Here is a 22982-nt window from a genome sequence, read left to right as displayed (position 1 = left end):
AAGTTTATCATGCAAGGACGAAGCACATTGATGTTCGGTATCATTTCGTACGAGAAATCATAGAAGAAGGTGGAGTCACGGTGAAGAAAATTCATACTACGGAGAACCCTGCTGATATGCTGACAAAAGTGGTGACTGCGGTCAAGTTTCAACATTGTTTGGATTTGATCAACATTGTTGAACACTAAAGATTGAAGATGAAGACACAACCAAAATTTGTTATTGAGAGAAAATTGAAGATGTGGAATTTTGCCAAGGTGGAGATTTGTTGAAATTGGCAAAAGTACCACATCGGTGGATGACAATTTTGAATGAGAATTTCACCCTATAAAAGGAGGCCTAATGTTTAGGATTTAAATACACCTCTCATTTGCCTTTTATCTTCTTAAGGCATTTGTATCTTCTCTCTTTAGTATTATTTCACTTGTAATTTTGGAGTGGAATAAAATATTGATTGTGTCCGAGGAAGTAGGCAAAATTGGCCGAACCTCGTAAATTCTGGTGTTCTTTTATTGTTGTCTTATTGTCTTGTTTATTATTTAGTTGTTGTCATAATTTTTGGTATAGTAGTTGTGACTCATTCACACTATATACATTTGGCTTCCGCAACAAGAACAAAAAGTGAAGATGTGCCATTTTCTTCAAAATTTTCAGAAACTATTAGTTATAGATCCAGCATAGTGTTTAAAGTGGTTAGATTTTTCATTGTGTCATTTTAATTCACATGCTTTTCTAACTTCTTTCTTTGTTGTATTGTTTATTATCCAAAATTAAATTGCTGAGGAATTTGATTTTCCGATCATTCTTGAATATTCGCTCTTGATACCAGAGATGGTTGCTGAATCTTGGTTTCGCAATTTCTGGAAAAATTCTAAAAAGTATGAGGGTGGTGGTCATCAAAAGGAGCTAGTCGGTGTTCTAGCATTTGAAGTTGCAAGCTTAATGTCTAAACTGGTTCATGTATGGCAGTCTTTGAGTGATAAGCAGGTGGCTAGATTGAGGGATGAGATAATGAACTCGGTTGGTATCAAAAAGCTAGTTTCGGACGATGATTCCTATATTGCAAGGTTGATGTGTACAGAGTTGGTTGAAAACTTAGGACATGTCGCAATTGCTGTTTCTAGGCTTGCCAAAAAATGCAACGACCCTTTCTTCAAGAGTTTTGAGCAAGCCTTTAATGATCTTCTAAAAGTTGGTGTTGATCCGTACGGGTGGCAACTTTCATGGAAGAAGATGGATCGGAAAGTTAAGAAGATGGAACGATTTATTGTGATTAATGCAAATTTATATCAAGAAATGGAGAATCTTTCCGATCTTGAATAGACATTGAGGAGATTGAAGGGAAATGATGATGCAGACAACATTACTCTGGTTGAGTACGAGAAGAAGCTTGCGTGTAAGCAGCAGGAGGTGAAGCATCTTAAGGATGTTTCTATTTGGAATAGTACTTACGATTGCACAGTCCGTCTTCTTGCAAGATCCTTGTTTACTATATTTAGTAGGATCGGGCATGTGTTTGGAGTTGATCCTGCGGATGAGGGCTAAAGCATCAAGAGAACTAGATTCTGGTCAAATCCATCGTAGCCACTCAGTTGCTTATGCCCAATCAACTGTTCACCCGTCTGAAACAGGCTTGACTAGATTTTCCTCAGAACCAGTAGAAAGTATCCTTTCCAAATCTGGGCCAATCTCGGGCACAAGAAACATTAACAATTCTTATTCAGGTCCCCTAAAAAGTTCAACTTCAACGGGAAGCCCGGTCCCTGGAAGACATTCTTCTGTTGGCTTCTATTCGGGTCCTCTGGGAAGGTCAACAACAAAATCTGGGCCGCTCCCTCTATTCAATAAATCCGGCATGAGGTGGTGGAAATCTCGTGATCGTTCAGGAAGAAGTTTACATGGAAAAGGTCCAAATCAAAAGCATTCTCGACTGACCTCTACAGGTCCGCTAAAAGGCTGCATGATGATCGGGAACGGTTCTCCCGTAGGTAATTGCTATCTGGTCCACAAAGATTTCATTCTGGTTTTCTCAGTGCAACGAAAGGAGCTAATGTAAATGGACATGCTGATGGCTATTCAACTTGCTCTTATATGACAAGTTATAATGCGAAAAAAAGGTGGTTAAATGCACCTCCAGAAACTCTTGGAGCTGCTGCCTTAGCACTGCATTATTCAAATGTCATTATCGTGATTGAGAAACTAGTGGCATCTCCTCACTTGATTGGACATGATGCGAGAGAAGACCTCCGGCTAGTTTAAGAGGAGTGCTTAGGGCGAAACTAAAGCCATTTGCCAAGAGCTTGACGTCATCAGTTTATGACACGGTTCTTGTTGGAGAATGGAATGAAGCAATGCTGGGGATTCTAGAGTGGCTCGCTCCGCTTGCTCATAACATGATAAGATGGCAATCTGAGCGGAGCTTTGAGCATCAGAACTTTGTTTCAAGAGCGAATGTGCTGCTCGTACAAACCCTTTATTATGCAAATCAAGAGAAGAAAGAATCAGCAATTACAGAGCTGCTCGTCGGTCTGAACTACATATGGAGGTATGGAAGGGAAGTGAATGCAAAAGCAATAGAGGAATGTGCTAGTGCTAGAATGATGTTTAATGATGATTACTTGGATGAGTGATTTTGGCTTTGAACGGTTGGAGTTTAGAAACCGGCCAATGGCAAAATGCTTCTCTTCAGAAGCAAATCACAAGATGTCTCCGCTTGGTTTTTCTCAGTTTCTGCTGATTCGAGCTACTCTGGCGATCATATTCCATGAGATTCTTTATTCGTTAAAAGGGAAACGAGTACTGAAGAGATGTAACTTTAAGCTTCTAAACATTCTTTCAGGTCAGTAAGTGATGACCATTTTTCTATTTTGCCAGGAAAACTTGGATCTCATTCAACATATCAGAGTCCACGCCATAAATTAAATGTCTTGTTATTTGATAAATGTATAGAATTAGTTGACGTTGTTTCTAGCTTTGTGAATTTACATGGCAAAGGCTTTCCCTTAATATATAAACAATGAAGGTTTGGCGCGAGAGGCGGATCTAGGATTTCTAGTATATGGGTGCACTACTAAAAAAAAGTAGAAAAAAATATATCAAGTGAGAATTGATCTCTATACTTCTTGGTAAATAATTCAACTTTTAACCAAGTGCACCATTCAAGCTTCTTAGAGTATGGGTGCCAAGAGTTAATATTATACCAATTTTAGAAAATATGTACGTAAAATATCTAATTTTATGGAGAGACCATGGGTGCATGTGCCCCATAATTACACCTATAAATCCGCCCCTGTTTGGTGCATAGTTTGTTCATGTACTTTCCAATATTATGAAGCATGAGAGTTTCAGCCAACATAAGTTTTAATCAAAGAACATTTACTTGTGGTAAATTTATTTTATTGGTACAGGTTTATTATGGAAAGCAGATGGAAGAATGATGGTTAATTTACTACAAAGTTGAGGAAGGAAATATCTTGTCACGACCCAAAATCAACTGTCGTGATGGCGCCTATCGTGGAACTAGGCCAGCCTCTACTTATCAACTCATCATAGTAAAAAATAACTTTGAAAGATAAAGACGAAAGCAGTTACCAATAAAGAAACCTTTTTGAAACAGGATGAATCCCAAAATACGATACAAACCAACCCAAAACCGAGGTGTCACTGAGTACATGAGCGTCTATTCAGAATACAATCCACTATAGTGTCTAGAAAAATAACTGAAAATACAACTAATGATAAAGAAGGAGAGTCAAGGCTTGCGAACGTTGTGCAACTACTTTAATAGTCTCCAAACTCCGAAGCCTCAATCAGCAACTGGTGTCGCGAACAGAGTCGCCTGGATCTGCACACGAGGTGCAAGGAGTAACGTGAGTACATCCAACTCAGTAAGTAACAGGTCCAAACTTTGGACTGAAAGGTAGTGACGAACTTAACCGATACAGATAAGATAGAAATAACTATGCAGAAACGTAGGCATGCTTTCAAGTTAAATAGACAGCTCAAAACAGTAAAGTAAAAAACAGATCCAGATAGAGTAAAGAATATGACTCCACTATCTCTATATGCCAATGCACATGCTGTATGGGATGTATCACACTATCTGCCTCATGTGCTCACACTCTCACATGCTCAACCACTCGGTACTGTATATGGCCCATGCGGCTCAGGGAAGATCCATCCCGGAACATATACATCACTGATTGTAAGTCACTCAGTACCGAGGAAAAGGGCAATCCAGCCCTGTGGAGAAGATCCATCTCCAGTATCAAGTATTTCGGACAAGATCCATGTCCAGGGAAGATCCATCCCTCAATAATATCAGCCACGCTCACTGGGGGTGTGTTACAGACTTCGGAAGGGCTCCTACAGCCCAAGCGCTATCACAAATCAGTATAACCGATGCGGCGTGCAGTCCGATCCCATAACTGTAACTCATAATCAGGCTCACGGCCTCACTCAGTCATCATTCTCTCCAGTCTCACTCACGGGCTCACAATATCATGAAAACTAACCCGAAACAATGACATGATGTATCAATAAGTAACAACTGAGACTGAAATATGATATGAAATGCAAGTACATGATTGAGTATGAAATATCAATGCAATCAGTGAGATGACAGTAAGAAACGACCACTATGGGTCCCAACAGTATCGGCATAAAGCCTAAACATGATATCTAGCATGATTGAAAGCTCAACTACTTTATCACATAGTGAAAACACGAATATCGACAAGATAGAGTCACTATATAGTGCCATGGTACCAACCAGGTCATAATTCTCACAGTTCACACCCGCACGCCCGTCACTTGGCATGTGCGTCACCTCAGTACCAGTCGCATAACACATAATTTGGGGTTTCGAACCCTCAGGACCAAGTTTGAAAGCGTTACTTACCTCAAACCAAACAAATCTCTACTCCGCAATGACTTTGCCTCTCAAATCGGCCTCCAGATTCCCCGAATCTAGCCACAAGCAGTACAACACAATTAATATAGCTAAAGGGACCAATTCCACAAGAAAACTACTAAATTAGAGCCAAAAATATGGAATCGGCTCAAACCCGGCCCCCGAGCCCACGTCTCGAAATCCGACAAAAGTCACAAAACCCGAAAGTTCATTCACTCACGAGTCTAACCATACTAAATTTATCAAAATCCGACACCATTTGCCCCTCCAAATCCCCAAAATTCACTCTCCAATTCTCAAGCCCTAATCTCCCAAATTTCACCTCAAAAACCCACCAACTAGGTGTAAAATCAGTAGGGAAACACCATTATTGAAGATAAATAGGCACAAGGAACTTACCTCAGTAAACACTTCAAAATCCTCCGAAACCCGAGTTCCAAAATGTGAAAATGGTGAAAAATCTCGAAGTCCCGTTTTTATTTGTTCTGCCCAGGATTTTCGCACCTGCGGCACTATATCCGCATATGCGGACCAAGATCCGCTTTTGCGGAAAATCACTTAAGCACTGCCTCCACTTCTGCAATCAAGAGACCGTATTTGCGCTCATCGCAGGTACGGAAGTCACATCGCACCTGCGATCCAAACTCGCACCTGCGCCCTGTTGTCCGGTTCTGCGACCATCGCAGGTGCGGAAATGCCTTCGCACCTGCGCCCTCTGCCCAACTCTTCCTTGGTTGCATCTGCGACCTTGCCTCACTTCTACATGCTCGCACCTGCGGTGCCCACTCCGCAGGTGCGGTTACACAGTAGCAGCAGCACTTCAACTGCATTCCTCAACTCAAATCAAGCCATTAACCACCTGAAATCACCCCGAGGACCTCGAGACCTAAACCAAACATACCAATACGTTCTATAACCCGATACGAACTTAGTCGAATCCTTAAATCATCTCAATTAACATCAAAAACACGGATTGCACTCGGATTCAAGTCTAATGAACTTCTAAACTTCCAAATTTCACAAACGACTCTGAAACCTATCAAACCACGTCCGATTGACCTCAAATTTTGTACACACGTCATAAATGACACCACAGACCAACTCAAATTCCCGAAATTTCCAATCCGACCCCGATATCAAAATTTTCACTGCCGGTCAAATTCGCCAAAATTTCAACTTTCGCCAGTTCAAACCTAATTCTACTACGGACCTCCAAATCACATTCCGGACGCACTCCTAAGTCCAAAATCACCTAACGGAGAAAACATAACCATCAAAAATCAAATCCAAGGTCTTTTACATACAAGTCGACATCCGGTTGACTTTTCCAACTTAAACTTCCAATTAAGAGACTAAGTGTCTCAATTCACTTCGAAATCACCCCGGACCCGAACTAACTAACCCGGTAAGTCATAATACAGTAATAGAACACAATAGAAACAGGAGAATGGGGGAACAAGGCTAAACTCTCAAAATGACCGGCCGGGTCGTTACATCCTTTACCTCTTAAACAAAATGTTTGTCCTCGAACGGGTCTAGAAACATACCTGAAGTCTCAAACAGGTGTGGATATCTGCTCCGCTTCTACCGCTCGATCTCCCAAGTAGCCTCCTCCATGGGCTGACCTCTCCACTGCACTTTCACTGAAGCTATATCATTTGACCTCAACTTTTGAACCTGCCGCCCCAAAATGGCCACCGACTCCACATCATAAGTCAAATCACCATCCAACTTAATCGTTCTGAAATCCAGAATATGGTACGGATCACCGATATACTTCCGAAGCATATAAACATGAAATACTGAATGCACACTCAAAAATCTAGGTGGCAAGGCACGCTTGTAAGCCACCTCCCCAATCCTCTGGAGTACATCAAAAGGCCCAATAAACCGAGAGCTCAACTATCCCTTCTTTCTAAATCTCATAACACCCTTCATGGGTGATACCTTCAGCAGAACCTTTTCCCCGACCATGTAAGACACATCACTGACTTTCCTATTAGTATAACTCTTTTGTCTCAACTGCGCTGTGCGAAGCCTCTCCCGGATCAATTTCACCTTGTCTAATGCATCCTCAACCAAGTCTGTACTCAAAAGCCTAGCCTCACCGCCTCCCATATAAAGTCTACACCGCCTCCCATATAAAGTCTCATACAGAGCCATCTGAATACTTGACAGATAACTGTTGTTGTAAGCAAACTCCACGAGTGGCAGAAACTGGTCCCATAAACCCCCAAAATCAATGACACAAGCACGTAGCATGTCCTCCAATATCTGGATAGTGCGCTCGGACTGCCCGTCCGTCTGAGGGTGAAACACTATACTCAACTCAAACTAGGTGCCCAACTCTCGCTGCACAACCCTCCAAAACTGCGATGTAAACTGCGTGCCTCTATCTGAAATGATGGAAACTGGCACCCCATGAAGGCGAATAATCTCTCTGATGTAAATCTCCGCCAACCGCTCTGAAGAATAAGTAGTACCAACTGGAATGAAGTGCGCAAATTTGGTCAGCCAATCCACAATCACCTAAATAACATCGAACTTCCTCGAAGTACGTGGGAGCCCAACTACGAAATCCATGGTGATACGCTACCACTTCCACTCCGGGATCTCTAACCTCTGAAGCAAGCCACCCGGTCTCTGATGCTCATACTTGACCTACTGATAGTTGAGACACCGAGCTACAAACCTAACTATATCTTTCTTCATCCTCCTCTACCAGTAGTGCTATCTCAAATCCTGATACATCTTTGCGGCACCCGGATGGATGGAATACCGCGAGCTGTGGACCTTCTCAAGAATCAACTCCCACAGCCTATCTACATTAGGCACACATATCCGGCCCTACATCCTCAATACCCCATCATCACCAATAGTCACATCTCTGGCATCGCCATGCTGGACCCTGTCCTTGAGGACAAGCAAGTGAGGATCATTATATTGGCGCTCTCTGATGCGATAAAAAAAGTAAGACCGAGAAACCATACAAGCTAGAACCCGACTGGGCTCCGAAATATCCAATCTCATGAACCGGTTGGCCAAGGCCTGAACATCAACTGCAAGGGGTCTCTCACCAATATGAAGGAATGCAAGACTACCCATACTTACTGCCTTTCTACTCAAGGCATCGACCACCACATTGGCCTTTCCCAGATGGTACAAAATGGTAATATCATAGTCCTTTAGCAGCTTTAACCATCTTCGATGCCTCAAAATGAGATCCATCTGCTTGAATAAGTGCTGGAGGCTACGATGATCAGTAAATACCTTACAAGACACACCATAGAGATAGTGCCTCCAAATCTTCAACGCGTGAACAATGGCAGCTAACTCCAAATCATGAACAGGGTAGTTCTTCTCATGGGGCTTCAACTAACGTGAAGCATAATCAATCACTCTACCCTCCTACATTAATACACACCCAATACCAACCCGAGAAGAATCACAATATACTGTATAAGAACCAGAAGCTGATGGCAGAACTAGAACTGGAGATGTGGTCAAGGCAATCTTGAGCTTCTGAAAGCTCTCCTCACACTCGTCTGACCACCTGAAAGGAGCACCCTTTTGGGTCAATTTGGTCAAGGGTGATGCAATAGACGAGAAGCCCTGAATGAACCAACAGTAGTAACCAAAAAAACCAAGAAAGATCTGAATCTCTGTAGCTGAGGACGGTTTGGGCCAACTCTGGACCACCTCTATCTTCTTCGGATCTACCTGAATACCCTCACTGGACACCACGTGCCCCAAGAACACCACTGAACTGAGCCAAAACTCACACTTGGAGAATTTGGCATAAAGCTTATCCTCCCTCAGCCGCTGCAATACCACCCTCAAATGTTCGGCGTGCTCCTTGTGGCTACGAGAGTACACCAGGATATCATCAATGAATACGATAATGAATGAGTCCAGATAAGGCCGGAACATACTGTTCATCAAATGCATGAATGCTTCTGGGGCGTTGGTCAGCCCAAAAAACATCACGAGGAATTCAGAATGAGCATAACGGGTCCTGAAAGCTATCTTAATAATGTCCGAGTCCCTAATCTTCAACTGGTAATACCCAGACCTCAGATCGATCTTGGAGAATACCCTCGCTTCCTGAAGCTGGTCGAATAGATCATCAATACGAGGCAAGGGATACTTGTTTTTGATTGTGACCTTGTTAAACTGCCTGTAATCAATGCACATTCTCATAGTGCCATCCTTCTTCTTCACAAATAGAATTGGTGCAACCCAAGGTGACACACTAGGCCGAATAAACCCTTTATCAAGGAGTTCCTGAAGCTGCTCCTTCAATTCCTTCAACTCTGCCGGTGCCAAACGATACGATGGAATAAAAATGGGCTGAATTCCCGGCACCAAATCAATATCGAAGTCAATATCCATGTCCGATGGCATACCCAGCAGGTCTGGAGGAAATACATCCGGAAAATCTCGCACCACCGGAATAGAATCAATAGTAGGGGTCTCTGCACTGACATCCCTCACAAAGGCCAAATAAGAAAGAAAACCCTTCCCAACCATCTGCTGGGCCTTCAAGAATGAAATCACTCTACTGGGAACATAATCCAATGAACCTCTCCACTCAATACGTGGTAACCCCGACATAGCGAATGTCACCGTCTTAACGTGACAGCCCAGAATAGCATGACATGGAGACAACCAATCCATGCCCAATATCACATCAAAATCAACCATACTAAGCAGAAACAGATCAACTCTAGTCTCTAATCCTCCAATAGTCACTACACACGACCGGTATACGCGGTCCATAACAATAGTATCGCCCACCGGCGTAGATACACGAACAGATGAAACTAGAGACTCACGGGACATGTTCAGATAATGAGCAAAATATAATGACACATATGAATAGGTGGAACCAGGGTCAAATAATACAGAAGCATCTCGATGACATACAGAGATAATACTTGTGACCACTGTGTCTAAAGCTATGGCATCTAGCATGGCAGGGAGTGCATAGAAACTGGCTTGACCTCCACCTGATCGGCCTCCCCCTCTAGGGTGACCTCTAGCTAACTGAGCTCCACTCCAAGCTGGCTGGGCGGGTGGTGAAGTAACTGGTGCTGAAGTCGAAGGCTGACCCCTCTACTGAGATGAACCTCCCGAAAGGCGGGGACAGTACCTCTTGATATGACCCAAATCTCCACACTTAAAGCAACCTCTCCCTGAAAATAGCGGTGGGGACTGAAAGTAGCCCCGAGCACCAGGATAACAGCTAGAAAGCCCCGACATAGATGAACCTTGAGCTGATGGTGTATGAGACGAACTCTGAGATGGAAGGGCACTGAGAGATGAGTGGCCCTGCTGAGAAATTTGAGAACTATGGCCAGATGATGCCCCACGATGAACTGGACGGGCCGTCTGAGCATGTCTGTAAGGACGACCTCTGTCGTGGTGAAACTAACCTCCAGAAGGAACACTACCAAAGCTACCTAATCCACAAGACCTTTTGGCCTCCCTCTCAACCCACTCCTGATTGCGGACCGACTCTATCTCCTGAGCAATGTCAACAACCTCATCAAAGGTAGCACTAGACACCCTCTCTCTGGTCATAAGTATCTGCAACTGAAATGTGAGGCCATCAATGAACCTCCTAATCCTCTCCCTATCTGTGGGAACCAACCAAACAACATGACGGGCTAACTCAGAAAATCTCATCTCGTACTGCATCACAACCATCTCATCCTAACACAACCTCTCGAACTGTCTGCGCAGCTTCTCTCTCCGAGACTGCGGCACATACTTCTCCAAGAAGAGAACGGAGAACTCTTGCCACGTAAGTGGCGCTTCACCAACCGTCCTACGCCTCTCATAAGCCTCCCACCAGATCAAGGCAGCTCCAGTAAACCTGAAAGTAGTGAATGAGACCCCATTGGTCTCCAAAATACCTGCTATATGGAGGATCCTTTGATACTTATCCAAGAAACCCTGCGCATCCTCTCCCTCTGCACCGCTGAAATATGGAGGCTGGAGTCTCCCAAACCTCTCCAATCTACGCTGCTCATCATCAGGCATGACAAGGACCACATAATCCTGAGCAGCTACAACCAGCTGGGCTGGTGGTGCCCCCAGTGTCTTGAGTCCCTGTACCACCTGCTCTGGTGTGTAGGCGGAGGGAGTCTGAGTACCTCCCCCGACTTGGGAAGCAGCGGTTGCAGTAGAAACAGAGACCACCTGAGCAAGACTGGTGCACACGGTCGGAATATGAGCTAAGGCCTCCTGACATGATGGGCACAACTGGTGCTTGAGCTGGTCCCGCTGGTGCATCTACAACTGGGACCTGATCCTGAATTGGGGCAACTGGTGGATTTGTTGGTGCTGCCCTATCTACTATGCGAGCCCTACCCCTGCCCCTAACAAGGCCTCTACCGTGACCTCGGCCTCTCGCGTCCCCGACTAGTGGCACTGGTGGTTGTCCGTCCTGCCTAGTAGCACGTGTCCTCACCATCTGTGAGAGAATAGAATAATATAAGTTTAGTTACCAGTATCAATAGGTTCGCACGATAAGAATTCAAGAATGTGAAGTTTCCTAAGCGTTCTGTAGCCTCTTGAAGATAAGTACAGATGTTTCCGTACCGATCCACAAAACTCTACTAAACCCGCTCATGACTCGTGAGACCTATGTAACCTAGGCTATGATACCAACTTGTCATGACCCAAAATCAACTATCGTGATGGCGCCTATCGTGGAACTAGGCCAGCCTCTATTATCAACTCATCACAGTAAAAAATAACTTTTAAAGATAAAGACGGAAACAATTAACAATAAAGAAACCTTTTTGAAACAGGATAAATCCCAAAATACTATACAAACTAACACAAAACCGGGGTGCCACTGAGTACACGAGCGTCTATTCAGAATACAATCCACTACAGTGTCTAGAGAAATAACTGAAAATACAACTAATGATAAAAGAAGGAGAGTCAAGACCTGCGAACGCTGTGCAACTACCTTAATAGTCTCCAAACTCTGAAGCCTCACTCAGCAACCGCCGCCGCGAACAGAGTCGCCTGGATCTGCACACGAGGTGCATGGAGTAATGTGAGTACATCCAACTCAGTATGTAATAGGTCCAAACTTTGGACTGAAAGGTAGTGACTAACTCAACCGATACAGATAAGATAGAAATAACTGTGCAGAAACGTAGACATGCTTTCAAGTTAAATAGACAGCTCAAAACAGTAAAGTAAAAACAGATCCGGATAGAGTAAAGAATATGACTCCACTATCTCTACATGCCAATGCACATGCTGTATGGGATGTATCGCACTATCTGCCTCATGTGCTTACACTCTCACATGCTCAACCACTCGGTACTGTATATGGCCCATGCGGTCCAGGGAAGATCCATCCCGGAACATATACATCACTGACAGTAAGTCACTCAGTACCGAGGAAATGGGCAATCCTGCCTTGTAGAGAAGATCTATGTCCAGTATCAAGTACTTCAGACAAGATTCATGTCCAGGGAAGATCCATCCCTCAATAATATCAGCCGCGCTCACTGGGAGTGTGTTACAGACTTCGGAAGGGCTCCTACAGCCCAAGCGCTATCACAAATCAGTATAACCGATGCGGCGTGCAGCCCGATCCCATAACTGTAACTCATAATCAGGCTCGCGGCCTCACTCAGTCATCATTCTCTCCAGTCTCACTCACGGGCTCACAATATCATGAAAACTAGCTCGAAACAATGACATGATGTATCAATAAGTAACAACTGAGACTGAAATATGATATGAAATGCAAGTACATGATTGAGTATGAAATATCAATGCAATCAGTGAGATGACAGTAAGAAACGACCACTATGGGTCCCAACAGTATCGGCATAAAGCCTAAACATGATATCTAGCATGATTGAAAGCTCAACTACTATATCACATAGTGAAAACACGAATATCGACAAGATAGATTCACTATATAGTGACATGGTACCGACCAGGTCTCAATTCTCACGGTGCACACTCGCACGCCCGTCACTTGGCATGTGCGTCACCTCAATACCAGTCGCATAACACATAATTTGGGGTTTCAAATCCTCAAGACCAAGTTTGAAAGCGTTACTTATCTCAAACCAAGAAAATCTCTACTCCGCAATGCCTTTGCCTCTCAAATCTGCCTCCAAACGCCCCGAATCTAGCCACAAGTAGGTATAACACAATTAATATAGTCTAAAGGGACCAATGCCACAAGAAAACTACTAAATTAGAGCCAAAAATCCGAAATCGGCTCAAACCCAGCCTTTGGGCCTACATCTCGAAATCCGAAAAAAGTCACAAAATCCAAAAGCCCATTTACTCACGAGTCTAACCATACTAAATTTATCCAAATACGACATCATTTGCCCCTCCAAATCCCCACTCTCCAATTCTTAAGCCCTAATATCCCAAATTTCACCTAAAAAACCCACCAACTAGGTGTAAAATCAGTGGGGAAACACCATTATTGAAGATAAATAGGCACAAGGAACTTTACTCAGTAAAAACTTCAAAATACTCCTCACAATCCTCCGAAATCCGAGTTCCAAAATGTGAAAATGGTGAAAAATCTCGAAGTCCCATTTTTATATGTTCTGCCCGGGCTTTTCGCACATGCGGCACTATATCCGCATCTGCGGAGCCTGTGAGCACGTAATTTTTTCTCGATTAAAATACTCCTACAAAAATTCACTAATAGATTTTTTGTTAATTGTTTTATGATTTATAGGAATGTTTTGTTAATTGTTTGCATTTAGTTGCATTTTTATGCACGTTTAATATTTTAAAGTCATGAAAAATACCAAAAAAATATTTAATTATTCATTACATAGAATCTTAGGTCTTAATTGTATTTAGGATTTAATTACTTGAGTTAACTACATTATTAGACAAAAATCACAAAAAATATTCGTCATTTTTATATCTGTAGCTTTTAATTTTAAAGTATCAATTTCCTTTCGTTATTTTAAGCTAAATTAATTTTTCAAATGTTAGGAATATTTAATTAGGTTTATTTCACAAATTAGATTTTGATTTAGGACCTAATCTAGGTTTTTAATTAATTAGGTTAGGATTTTAAAATTTTAAAAAAAAAGAAGAAGAAAGAAAACAAAGAAAAGGAGCTAAGGTTCATTTTGGGTTTTAATTAGAATCTGTGCCAAAATTCAATGGCCCAAATAAACGAAACGACGCCGTTTCATCTTGGTTAATCCCCAACCGTTGATCATTTTGATCCAACGGCTCGCAACTGACCCTCACTTTCTCTTAAAAGTGTCCGAAATTAGACCCCCAAACCTTAGACTCCCCATAACTCAATCTCTCACCTCTCTGTCAAACCTCCGCTGTAGGCAATCGCCTACGGCGGCGGCGTTACTCCAAACCCCCTCAAATTCACACCCTGTACTCCTCTCTCCATCCTCAACACCAACCTACCTCCAATTTCACCATAAAACCAACCAAAATCCCCGAATTTCAGATCTAAAAAAGGGCCAGAAACCCTAGCTTCCCCCCGCCCCCCTTTGTTTAGAATACCCCCCCTTTGTTTTTTATTCTAAATTTGCGGCCGCATCAGTTGTTGGCTCGTGTTAGGAGTTACCAAATGTTGGTTTCGTGACATTTCTCAATTGTCAGTTTGGGTTACTCAACCTCGCTGGCCGGCCATGGTCATTATTGCTTTGTGTAGCGTTGGTTCTACTTTTCAAGCATGAATCAATGCTCACACATCGATATCGACCATTGGTCGGATTTCTTAAAGTCTGATTGTGTTCATCGGTAGGTACTTCCTTTTTTCAATCCTTCAGGTTTTCTTTATTTTAATTGCATAATTCAATGTTACTGTTTTTGTGTGTTGATTGCATTTAGTGACTTAAGAACATTTAGTTCGGTTAGGTTAGCTAAGGTTTCAGTAGTTTAGTGTTGATTATTGTTGTGATTTAGCCTGTTAAGAAATTATTTATTTAGTTGCTAGTTCACTCATAATTCTGTGCTTGATCAGTCTTTATTTAGGATTGTTTGTCGTTTGTTTTAGTTAGTTTATTGATTATGTTCATTCTCAGCTTAATTAATTCAAGTATGTTTGTTTAAGAATTTTGAATTGAATATCAAGGAAAGGTTAAGAGATAATGGTAATTGAGGGCAAGATAAAGGGAGGGGTAATTACAGAAGGTTGGGAGGGCAACGTAGTCTTTGAATTTGAAAGAATCTTAGGCTATAACTGTTTGAGAAAGTTCTAGAATAGAGACAAGGGACTAAAATGTAATAAAACAACTGAATTAGATCAGATTTTGGGGTTTAAAAGGGTTAAAATCAGAAGTAAAAGAGCTGAAAAAATGTGAGTAAATAGCTGAATGGACAGTTGTCCCAACAACTGTCCATTTTCTGTTAAAAAGATTCTTTTCCCCCTAAATTTTAGGGACTGCATTCCCAAGAATTGTTCCCTCACCCTTTTCCTATATAAGAGACCTCACGTTCCTTTACTCAGACACGTTAATTTCTACATTTTACTCTCTCTAAAAAAGCATACATACTTACAGAAGAAATTTGGAGGTTTTTGGCATTTTACACTGTTTTACATCAAAGGAAATCACTGAAAATTCCAGCGAGTTTCTTTTGTCGAGTTGTCTTCTCTGTTGGATTGGATTTTTAACTTCTGGTTTTCTTCAAAGTTGAAAGAAGTTGCTAAATCTGTTGTTGTCACTTGGTTGGTTTAGCTGAAATTTTTGAAGCTGTTTCCTTCTGCCTTCTGCTGTTATTAGCTGAGCTTCAGTTCTTGGTTTTGTTCTTAGCTTTATTTGGTTCCGCTAAGCTTATCTCTTGATTTTGAGGTATGTGTCTCAATTTACGTAATGTACTCACCATAATCACTGATTCAATATCATAATATCGTGTGATTTGTTGCAATATGCTCGCTATGTGCTTTCTCTTGTGATTACAGTTGCAAGTTTAGTGATGATTTGTTTGATACAATTGATCTTTAAAAGCATGCTGCTAAAATTTGAATCACATGCTATTTTGTTTGTGTGGTAATTTATTAAAGAGTATTTCTAATTTGATCAGTGTTATGTGTGAAATTTCTGGAGTTTCATTGTGTAACCTGTTCTGGAAAAGAGTACTGAGGAGTTTATGATAATTTGAGGCTATGACTCTTGTTTGTGGGGCTAGGCAGGAGTTTCATAAGGTTTGATAGCAATATGTTTTATGTAATGTTTGATTTGTTTTGGTACATTTTGCCCTGTAATGCGAGGTTCTTCGACAATGTGTTTAACTCATGCTTATACAAAAGATTCAACCCTCAATTTGGAAGATACAAAGCATGCAAGTTAGGATCTTTTAGTGTCAGATGTTTAAAGATTTAGATTCAGATTTTTATTATTAATACCATTGTAATGCATGCTTAAATTTATCATCTATTTGATTAATTGACGACTATTCCTTCCTTGTGATTAATTTCTTGCTGTTTTACACTATAATCTGCCCCAGAAAATTCTCTCATTGATGGGTTCAATACAGAAAACCCAAATGTTTTGGTCAGAGTTTGAGAAATTAGGCCCCGTCTGCGCAAGTGCATTTGGGCTTGCACTCAACTCAGAGTCAACTGGACTCTGTTACGTGGCCCAGTAAATTTGGGGTCTTGACAAGCTTGTGACCCACTTTATTATAATAAGATGGTTACATGAATGAATTCCCTCTTTCAATATTGAATTCTTAAATTCCTTAGCTGTTTCCTTTGGCTAAATTACGTTCTATTGTGTAATCAAAATGTGTAATTTTGGTGAAATCCTAACCAACAAAATCTTTGCTAGTTCTGATTTAATTTAAAAGAACCGATAATTTAGTTGTTTTTAAAAATGAATCGTAATCTCAATCCCAGAAGTTTCTTCGCCATAGTTGCAACCTTACAACAAATCTCATAAGTTTAGGAAAATAATCAAACACCGTAGTTTGCTTTAGGCGCGTAATTAAATCATCACAATTACGGGTACGGTTCCCGCAATGTAGTTGTGATATGTAATTCCCAAAATTCGGGTGCTCATTTCATGTGACTCTGACCATAATTTCAAACAATAATAAAATAAACATGTTGTAGATCGTGGGTACGGTTCCTGTGACGCGATTCACAATGTGTACAAAAATAAATGAGTGCGTGACATCGCGGCTTGTTCGAACAAATTCCATAAATAATTAAAAGCGGTTAAAAAGGTTAAAAATGCACAATGGTTTTAAAATTTGTAATTAATCAGATAATTAGGCCAATTATTAATAGTTAAGCGACCGTGCTAGAACCACGGAATCGGGAGTACCTCACACCCTTTTCCAGGTTAACAGAATTCCTTACCCGGTCTTCTGTGTTCGCGGACCATAAATAAGAGTCAAATTTTCTCGATTTGGGATTTAAAATAAACCGGTGACTTGGGACACCATAAATTATCCCAAGTAGCGACTCTGAAATTAAATAAATAATCCCATCTCGAATAATGTCACTTAAATTGGAAAAACTCCCTATCCCCTTCGGGAAAAAGGAGGTGTGACAGCTCTGGCGACTATGCTTGGGAGCGAATCCAGAATCTCTGGTTCAGGGTTCAGAATTCGAGTTTAGATGACTTTTATACTTGGCTTTTGTTTATTATCTAATTTTTTTTTGCGTGTTTTAGCCTAATGTGATAATTGCCGCTCTTTACTGCTTTGATATTGCCGTGAACTGTATATAAAACTGTTACGAAACCCTTCTTCTCTCTGAGTCTTCTAAATTTTCTTGGAAGTGCACGCTGGCGTGACTTCTTTTCTGTTAGTGCCATACCCTAATTTAGAACGAGGATCAGATCAGTTACAAAGCCGGATGGTCTTTTAGTTACCGGTACGTTGCCCCACCTTGGCTCGAGTTGTCCACTCGGGTAAGCCAGGTCTAGAACAATACACCCAGGTTTTAAACCTAGAATAACATAACCTCATGCCGGATCCCTAGTAGGAACACTTGTTTGTATCACGTGCATTTGACTTTAGGGACTCAATACAGGAGTTGGGTCCGTCTAGGACAGGTGTACCCGAAAAAAAGGCCATCCTGATGCATTTTACATGCTACTTGTGCATTTATTTGTTTCGGCTTGCATGTTGATCGGCTTCTAGAATAAGGAAATAAAATAAAGAAAAACCAAGATTGAGGTAGGAGAGAGAAAATTACCCGGTGTTCCGAAAATCCCAAAACTCCGCCATCATATTTTCCTGTTGCGTCAAAACTTACCGAACTACGCAGGTTTGATTCCCACCGGACGTGGGATACGTAGGCAACCCTTATCGGGTCCAGCCCCGCTTTTGCAAAAATAATCAAAATATGAAATGTCGTCATTTTGTCATAAATAAAGATTATGTGATGTCGTTTTTGTCCAAATAGCCAGAAATGTCCCGATCGGATGCCAGAAGTCCGTCTTTGCAAGAATAGCCGCCTATGGTCCTTTTTTCTAGTTTTTGGCCATTTAGCAAATATAGCCCTAAAATCTTCCCTTCTGAAGTGCTGAAGGGCCGTATTTGCAAAAGTAGTCGTGATTTGTTTTAAATTGAATTTTGCAAAAATAATATTTTCTGATCACTTTCAAACAAAACTCACATGTTTTAACCTAGTCACCCTAATTTAAAAATGTACAGAATGAGCACTGTTCAGAATTTACCGGTAAAGGTTATGGATCAGATTCCACTAGCACTCCACATGTGGTGGGAGGACTTGGGAAAACTAGGGCAAGACAAGGTCAACCGATACCTAGGGGCACTTACTGGACTATTGAAAATTCAACCTAGAAGTGATTTGATAGAGGCATTAGTGTCATTCTGGGTCCCCGCTCACAATGTTCTGCACTTCTCAGATTTTGAGCTTACACCTACCTTGGAAGAAATGGCGGGCTATGCCGAGAATACGGAGGGATTAAGACACAAGTATCTGATATCTCCAAGGACCGTTACCCCTCACAAGTTTCTAGACCTACTGAAAATAAACATGCAGATCAAGACTGAAAGTCTAGCAAGTGGAGCTTCCACTTTTCACTTTCTATACCAACAGTATGGGCATTTAAGGGGATTCGAGGACCTAGAAAATGGACTCTGCGGTAAGGGAAACCGATCAAAGTGGGAAACACATAGATGTTTTTCCTTCATGGTGTCATTTTTAGGACATTTAGTGTTTCCGAGGGAGGACGGGCACTTTGATTTGCGTGTAGCCGGAGTTGTCCATGTTTTGATTACCCAGGCTAAGAACACCCTTGCACCCATGTTCGTATCAGATATATACCGAGCCCTCACATCCTGTAAGGCCGGAGTCAGGTTCTTCGAGGGATGCAATCTACTGTTGCAAATATGGATGATCGAGCACCTTTGTCACCGTCCCCGATACATGAACTACAGGTCTACGAGAAAGAACTGCATCGAAGAGTTTGGTACACGAGTGACAGGATTCGAAATGCCAGAAGGGGTCAAAGATTGGATATCCCGCCTTCGTTTTATAACCGCAGATAAGATAGAGTGGACATTGGGTTGGCTTCCCATTGATGAGATTGTTTACATGCCCGTCACAGGTCCCTACTTCCTTCTAATGGGTCTCCGAAGCATCCAACCCTATGCCCCGTACCGGGTTTTGAGACAACTTGGAAGATGCCAGACAGTTCCTAGAGATGAAGATCTTAGTACTTATGTAGTCTAAATCCGCTCCGATGGCCAATTTCCCGAAGAAGTGGTTCGCTAAATTCGGAGAGAATGCCAGTATTTGGGGGCAAATACCCGAGTACGTGATTTGTCCAGGGGTGAGACATTACCTGGTTATGTCGCTTGGTATGTAAAGAGAGTTGCGACGAATGACGAATCTGAAAGACCAACTAAAAGGCCTCATATCCAAGAATTTGTCGACACATCGTATGAACAATGGGCTTGGTTAGCCAAAGAGAATGATTACCGGGCTACCATAAGCAAACTGGAATATCAAATCAGAAACATCAAATTTGATAGTAGTTTGTAGGCTGCTGTGGATGAAGGGGAAAAGAAAAAGTTGGCTCAGGAAAACGAAGCCCTCCAGGCTCAGATTCAGAAAATGAAAATAGTCGTTGAAAACCTGATAAGAAACGAAAAAGATGAAAGACTCATAAGCAATCTGATGCGGAAAGTTCATGATTATGGGTTTGATCTGACAAAGGCCGAGGATGAATTGGCAAAAGCTTGGGCAAAATTGACAAAAAATGCAAAAGAAAGGACAAGCTTTGTTCAATAGTTAAAGCAAAAGTATGACAGAGGAGTCACGATCTTAAAGAAAAAGCTGACCACTCTTGAAAATGAAATGGTCTAGCAAATAAAGGATTTCAAAGTGGAAAGAGAGCATTGCTATATATTGATTTCCCGATTGGAAGAAGACATGAAGCAATTGCAAGACCAAAACCACTCACCCACGCAAGTGTTGGAGGCCCGGTCTCAGCAAATTGGACGCCTGCTCTAAGAAAAGGGTATCATTAGAATGAGGATTAAAGAAATCGCTCATTATGTTGTAATGAAGTGCCATGAATGCGAAGATATGACCAGGTCCATGTTCTTTGCTTCTGTGATGACTTTTTTCCGTCAGGTGATGGCTTATTTAGAGTACCTTCAAGAAGAGATTGCACGCAGGCCCGCGTCGAGACCGACTAATGTCCCGCGGCCCCCCGGAGTAGTGTTGGAGGCTCTTATGTATTCCTAATTTTTGTTTTTTTTAATTTTTTTGCTTTGAGCATGTATTTTACCTTTTCAAGTCTGTTTTTCTTTTCCAAGTCTGTTTGTTTTCTGTTTTTAGTCTGTATGTTTAATCGTCAGTATTTCCGAAGTCTTTGTAATAGAAAAACCCCCCAAAAAAAGATTTTATTTAACGAAATATTGAAAAAACCAAAATTTTCTTTTCTTTTATTCTGTATTAGTTTCCTGAACTACGTAATGATCTGATTCATGCGGCGTCATGATACGTAGGCAATCCCTATCACATTCGATCATAGCTATAGACAATCTGAGTGAAAAATAAACCGAAATGATAAAGAAAAAGAGAGAAAAAGAAGGAAAATTGAGTGAACAAGAAAGAAAAAAGAGTGAAAAATAAAACGAGTGAAAACAACAAAAAGAGAAAGGAAAAGAAATTAGGATTTGAAATCTGAGAAAAGAAATAGAAAAACTGGGATGAAACACACAGCCGTTGCAAAAACATTCAGAAATGTTTAACTGTTCAGGTGCATTGCATCCCCAATATGCGATTCCCTATCTGTTAAATGTCTCAAATTAACCAGGTTGTTGTGTATGCAATTAAGATAGGTCCTATTTGAGGTGGTGGGTTTTGTGGTAATCTGGCTCCCTATCCTTACTTCACAAGATCTAAAGGCAGTGTTCCTATGGCCTCCCAAAGTCATCTACCAATTATTGAGCCTGAGGATAGCCCGGTATCAGTCATCCTACAGTCAGAATCAGCAGCTGCTGAAAAAAACAGAAGGTTGCGTTACCGTATGTTAGAAACGTGGGACGCTTGGTCTAATGGCAAAGAACCACCCAGTACAATCCCCATATTTCCTGAACTGCTTCCCAGGACAAGCAGAACCTCCAACGTTCCCATTCCCGTAACCAACCCATTCATTCCGTTTGGTTACCCCACTATATCAGCTAATTTCACCGGTATGCCTTCTGAGGTTCGCCCCCAGACACCATTTTCGGGAGTATCTTCTACAGTATTCACCGCAGCACAAGTCTCAACTACGGCACAACCAACCATGCCTAGGCCATGCTTCGAACCGTCAGCTTTCACTTTCCAAGTACCACAGTTTCATCTTGACACAACTCATGTCATCCCTACCCTCAACACCAGCAATATGAGTCTCCAGTGGAACAGGAAAGAACGACAAGAAACCCCGAGCACGAAGAAATGGCTCGGAAGATGAAAAGTTTCAAACAAAGTCTTAAGAACATGCAAGGCCTAAGTGGCCAAAAGAGTGTCTCGTACTCTGATCTATTCATGTTTCCTCATGTTCATTTACCCGCTGGCTTTAAAGTGCCAAAATTCAAAAAGTACGACGGGCACGGAGACCCGATTGCTCATTTGAAAAGATATTGCAATCAACTGAGAGTGGCAGGTGGAAAAGAAGAACTTTTGATGGCCTATTTCGGGAGAGCTTGACGGGAATTACGTCAGAATGGTACATGGACCAGGACATCTCCCATTGGCATATATGGGACGACTTGGCCCGAGATTTCGTCAGACAATTTCAATACAATGTTGATATAGCTCCATATAGGAATTCCCTGACCAATTTCAAGAAGAAAATCGCGAAAAGTTTCTGTGAATACGCTATCAAGTGGTGTGAGCAAGCAACCGGAGTGAAATCGATTATGGATAAGACATAAATGGTCAATGTTTTCTTACAAGCCCAAGAGGCCGATTACTTTTAGAACATGATGTCTACCATGGGCAAACCTTTTGTAGAGGCCATAAAAATTGGAGAAATGGTAGAAAATGGCTTGTAAACTGGCCGAATCATAAGTCAATCTGCTTTGGGAGCCACCTCCCAAGCCATCCAGAATGGCTCGGGAGGTTTAACAAATCGAAAGAAGAGGGAAGAAGGAGCCATGGTGGCTTGAGGTTCGAGAGTCCCCCGTCGATCACGTGATCATTCCTACCTGCCTCCAAGAACCCCACAACACTACTACCCCCATCAAGATGCAGCATATGCCGTGGCACCGCCTCACTATGCGGTGATGAATACCCAACCCTATACACGGCCATAACAGCATTACAACCAAAACCGAGCTCCACTTCCTAGAAATAGCCATCCCCACCAAGCTCCATATAACCCCCGTTCACCACAAAACAACTACCAACATAATACACGCCCCCATGAACCTCCCAAGAGAAACGACTTCACCCCTATTGGTGAGTCCTACTCTAGAGTGTTTCCAAAATTAAAACAGATGGGTTTATTGCAACCTGTGCCTCCAAACCGACAAAATTCGGAATCTCCATCATACCGGCCTGGTACTAGGTGTGCCTATCATTCAGGGGCAGAGGGTCATGATATAGAGG

The 22982-nt window shown here is 41.9% G+C and overlaps 2 protein-coding genes and 1 pseudogene across 3 annotated transcripts; 2 read left to right on the top strand and 1 right to left on the bottom strand.

Moving 5' to 3' along the window:
* Nucleotides 1–700: 700 nt before the first annotated feature.
* On the top strand, nucleotides 701–3032 carry LOC104095805 (uncharacterized; annotated as a pseudogene).
* Nucleotides 3033–7759: 4727 nt separating this feature from the next.
* On the bottom strand, nucleotides 7760–10621 carry LOC138897893 (uncharacterized). The gene is made up of 4 exons (XM_070183914.1): nucleotides 10348–10621; nucleotides 9166–9735; nucleotides 8466–8524; nucleotides 7760–8182 (listed from the first exon to the last, which is right to left on the bottom strand). The coding sequence occupies exons 1-4, from the start codon at nucleotides 10619–10621 to the stop codon at nucleotides 7760–7762; spliced, it is 1326 nt and encodes a 441-aa protein (XP_070040015.1).
* Nucleotides 10622–14223: 3602 nt separating this feature from the next.
* Nucleotides 14224–20800, top strand: LOC104095806 (uncharacterized). Of its 2 annotated transcripts, none has more exons than XR_686184.4 (2): nucleotides 14224–14695; nucleotides 15980–16351. XR_686184.4 is itself a non-coding variant. In XM_009602022.4 (2 exons), the coding sequence occupies exons 1-2, from the start codon at nucleotides 14628–14630 to the stop codon at nucleotides 19605–19607; spliced, it is 1113 nt and encodes a 370-aa protein (XP_009600317.1). In that variant the 5' UTR covers nucleotides 14224–14627; the 3' UTR covers nucleotides 19608–20800. The 2 variants fall into 2 exon arrangements, 1 of the variants encoding a protein (XP_009600317.1); XM_009602022.4 differs by lacking the exon at nucleotides 15980–16351 and adding an exon at nucleotides 18563–20800.
* The last annotated feature ends 2182 nt before the right edge of the window (nucleotides 20801–22982 follow it).

This window comes from Nicotiana tomentosiformis, chromosome 8 (genome assembly GCF_000390325.3).
Source record: "Nicotiana tomentosiformis chromosome 8, ASM39032v3, whole genome shotgun sequence".
NCBI lineage: Eukaryota > Viridiplantae > Streptophyta > Magnoliopsida > Solanales > Solanaceae > Nicotiana > Nicotiana tomentosiformis.
The sequence above is the reverse complement of the archived record's forward strand: the minus strand, read 5'-3'. Positions and strand labels throughout refer to the sequence as shown.

What these genes read in the sequence shown, in the direction of transcription:
- LOC138897893 (XM_070183914.1), bottom strand. Translation starts at nt 10,621, where the DNA reads ATGGTTGTGATGCAGTACGAGATGAGATTTTCTGAGTTAGCCCGTCAT. An exon ending in TGGTAGTGTTCCTTCTGGAG is followed by an intron (nt 9,736 to 10,347) that starts GTTAGTTTCACC and finishes GTGAGTCTCTAG; the next exon opens with TTTCATCTGTTCGTGTATCT. An exon ending in CAAAAGGGTGCTCCTTTCAG is followed by an intron (nt 8,183 to 8,465) that starts GTGGTCAGACGA and finishes GTGTCTTGTAAG; the next exon opens with GTATTTACTGATCATCGTAG.
- LOC104095806 (XM_009602022.4), top strand. Translation starts at nt 14,628, where the DNA reads ATGAATCAATGCTCACACATCGATATCGACCATTGGTCGGATTTCTTA. An exon ending in AAGTCTGATTGTGTTCATCG is followed by an intron (nt 14,696 to 18,562) that starts GTAGGTACTTCC and finishes AAAAATGTACAG; the next exon opens with AATGAGCACTGTTCAGAATT.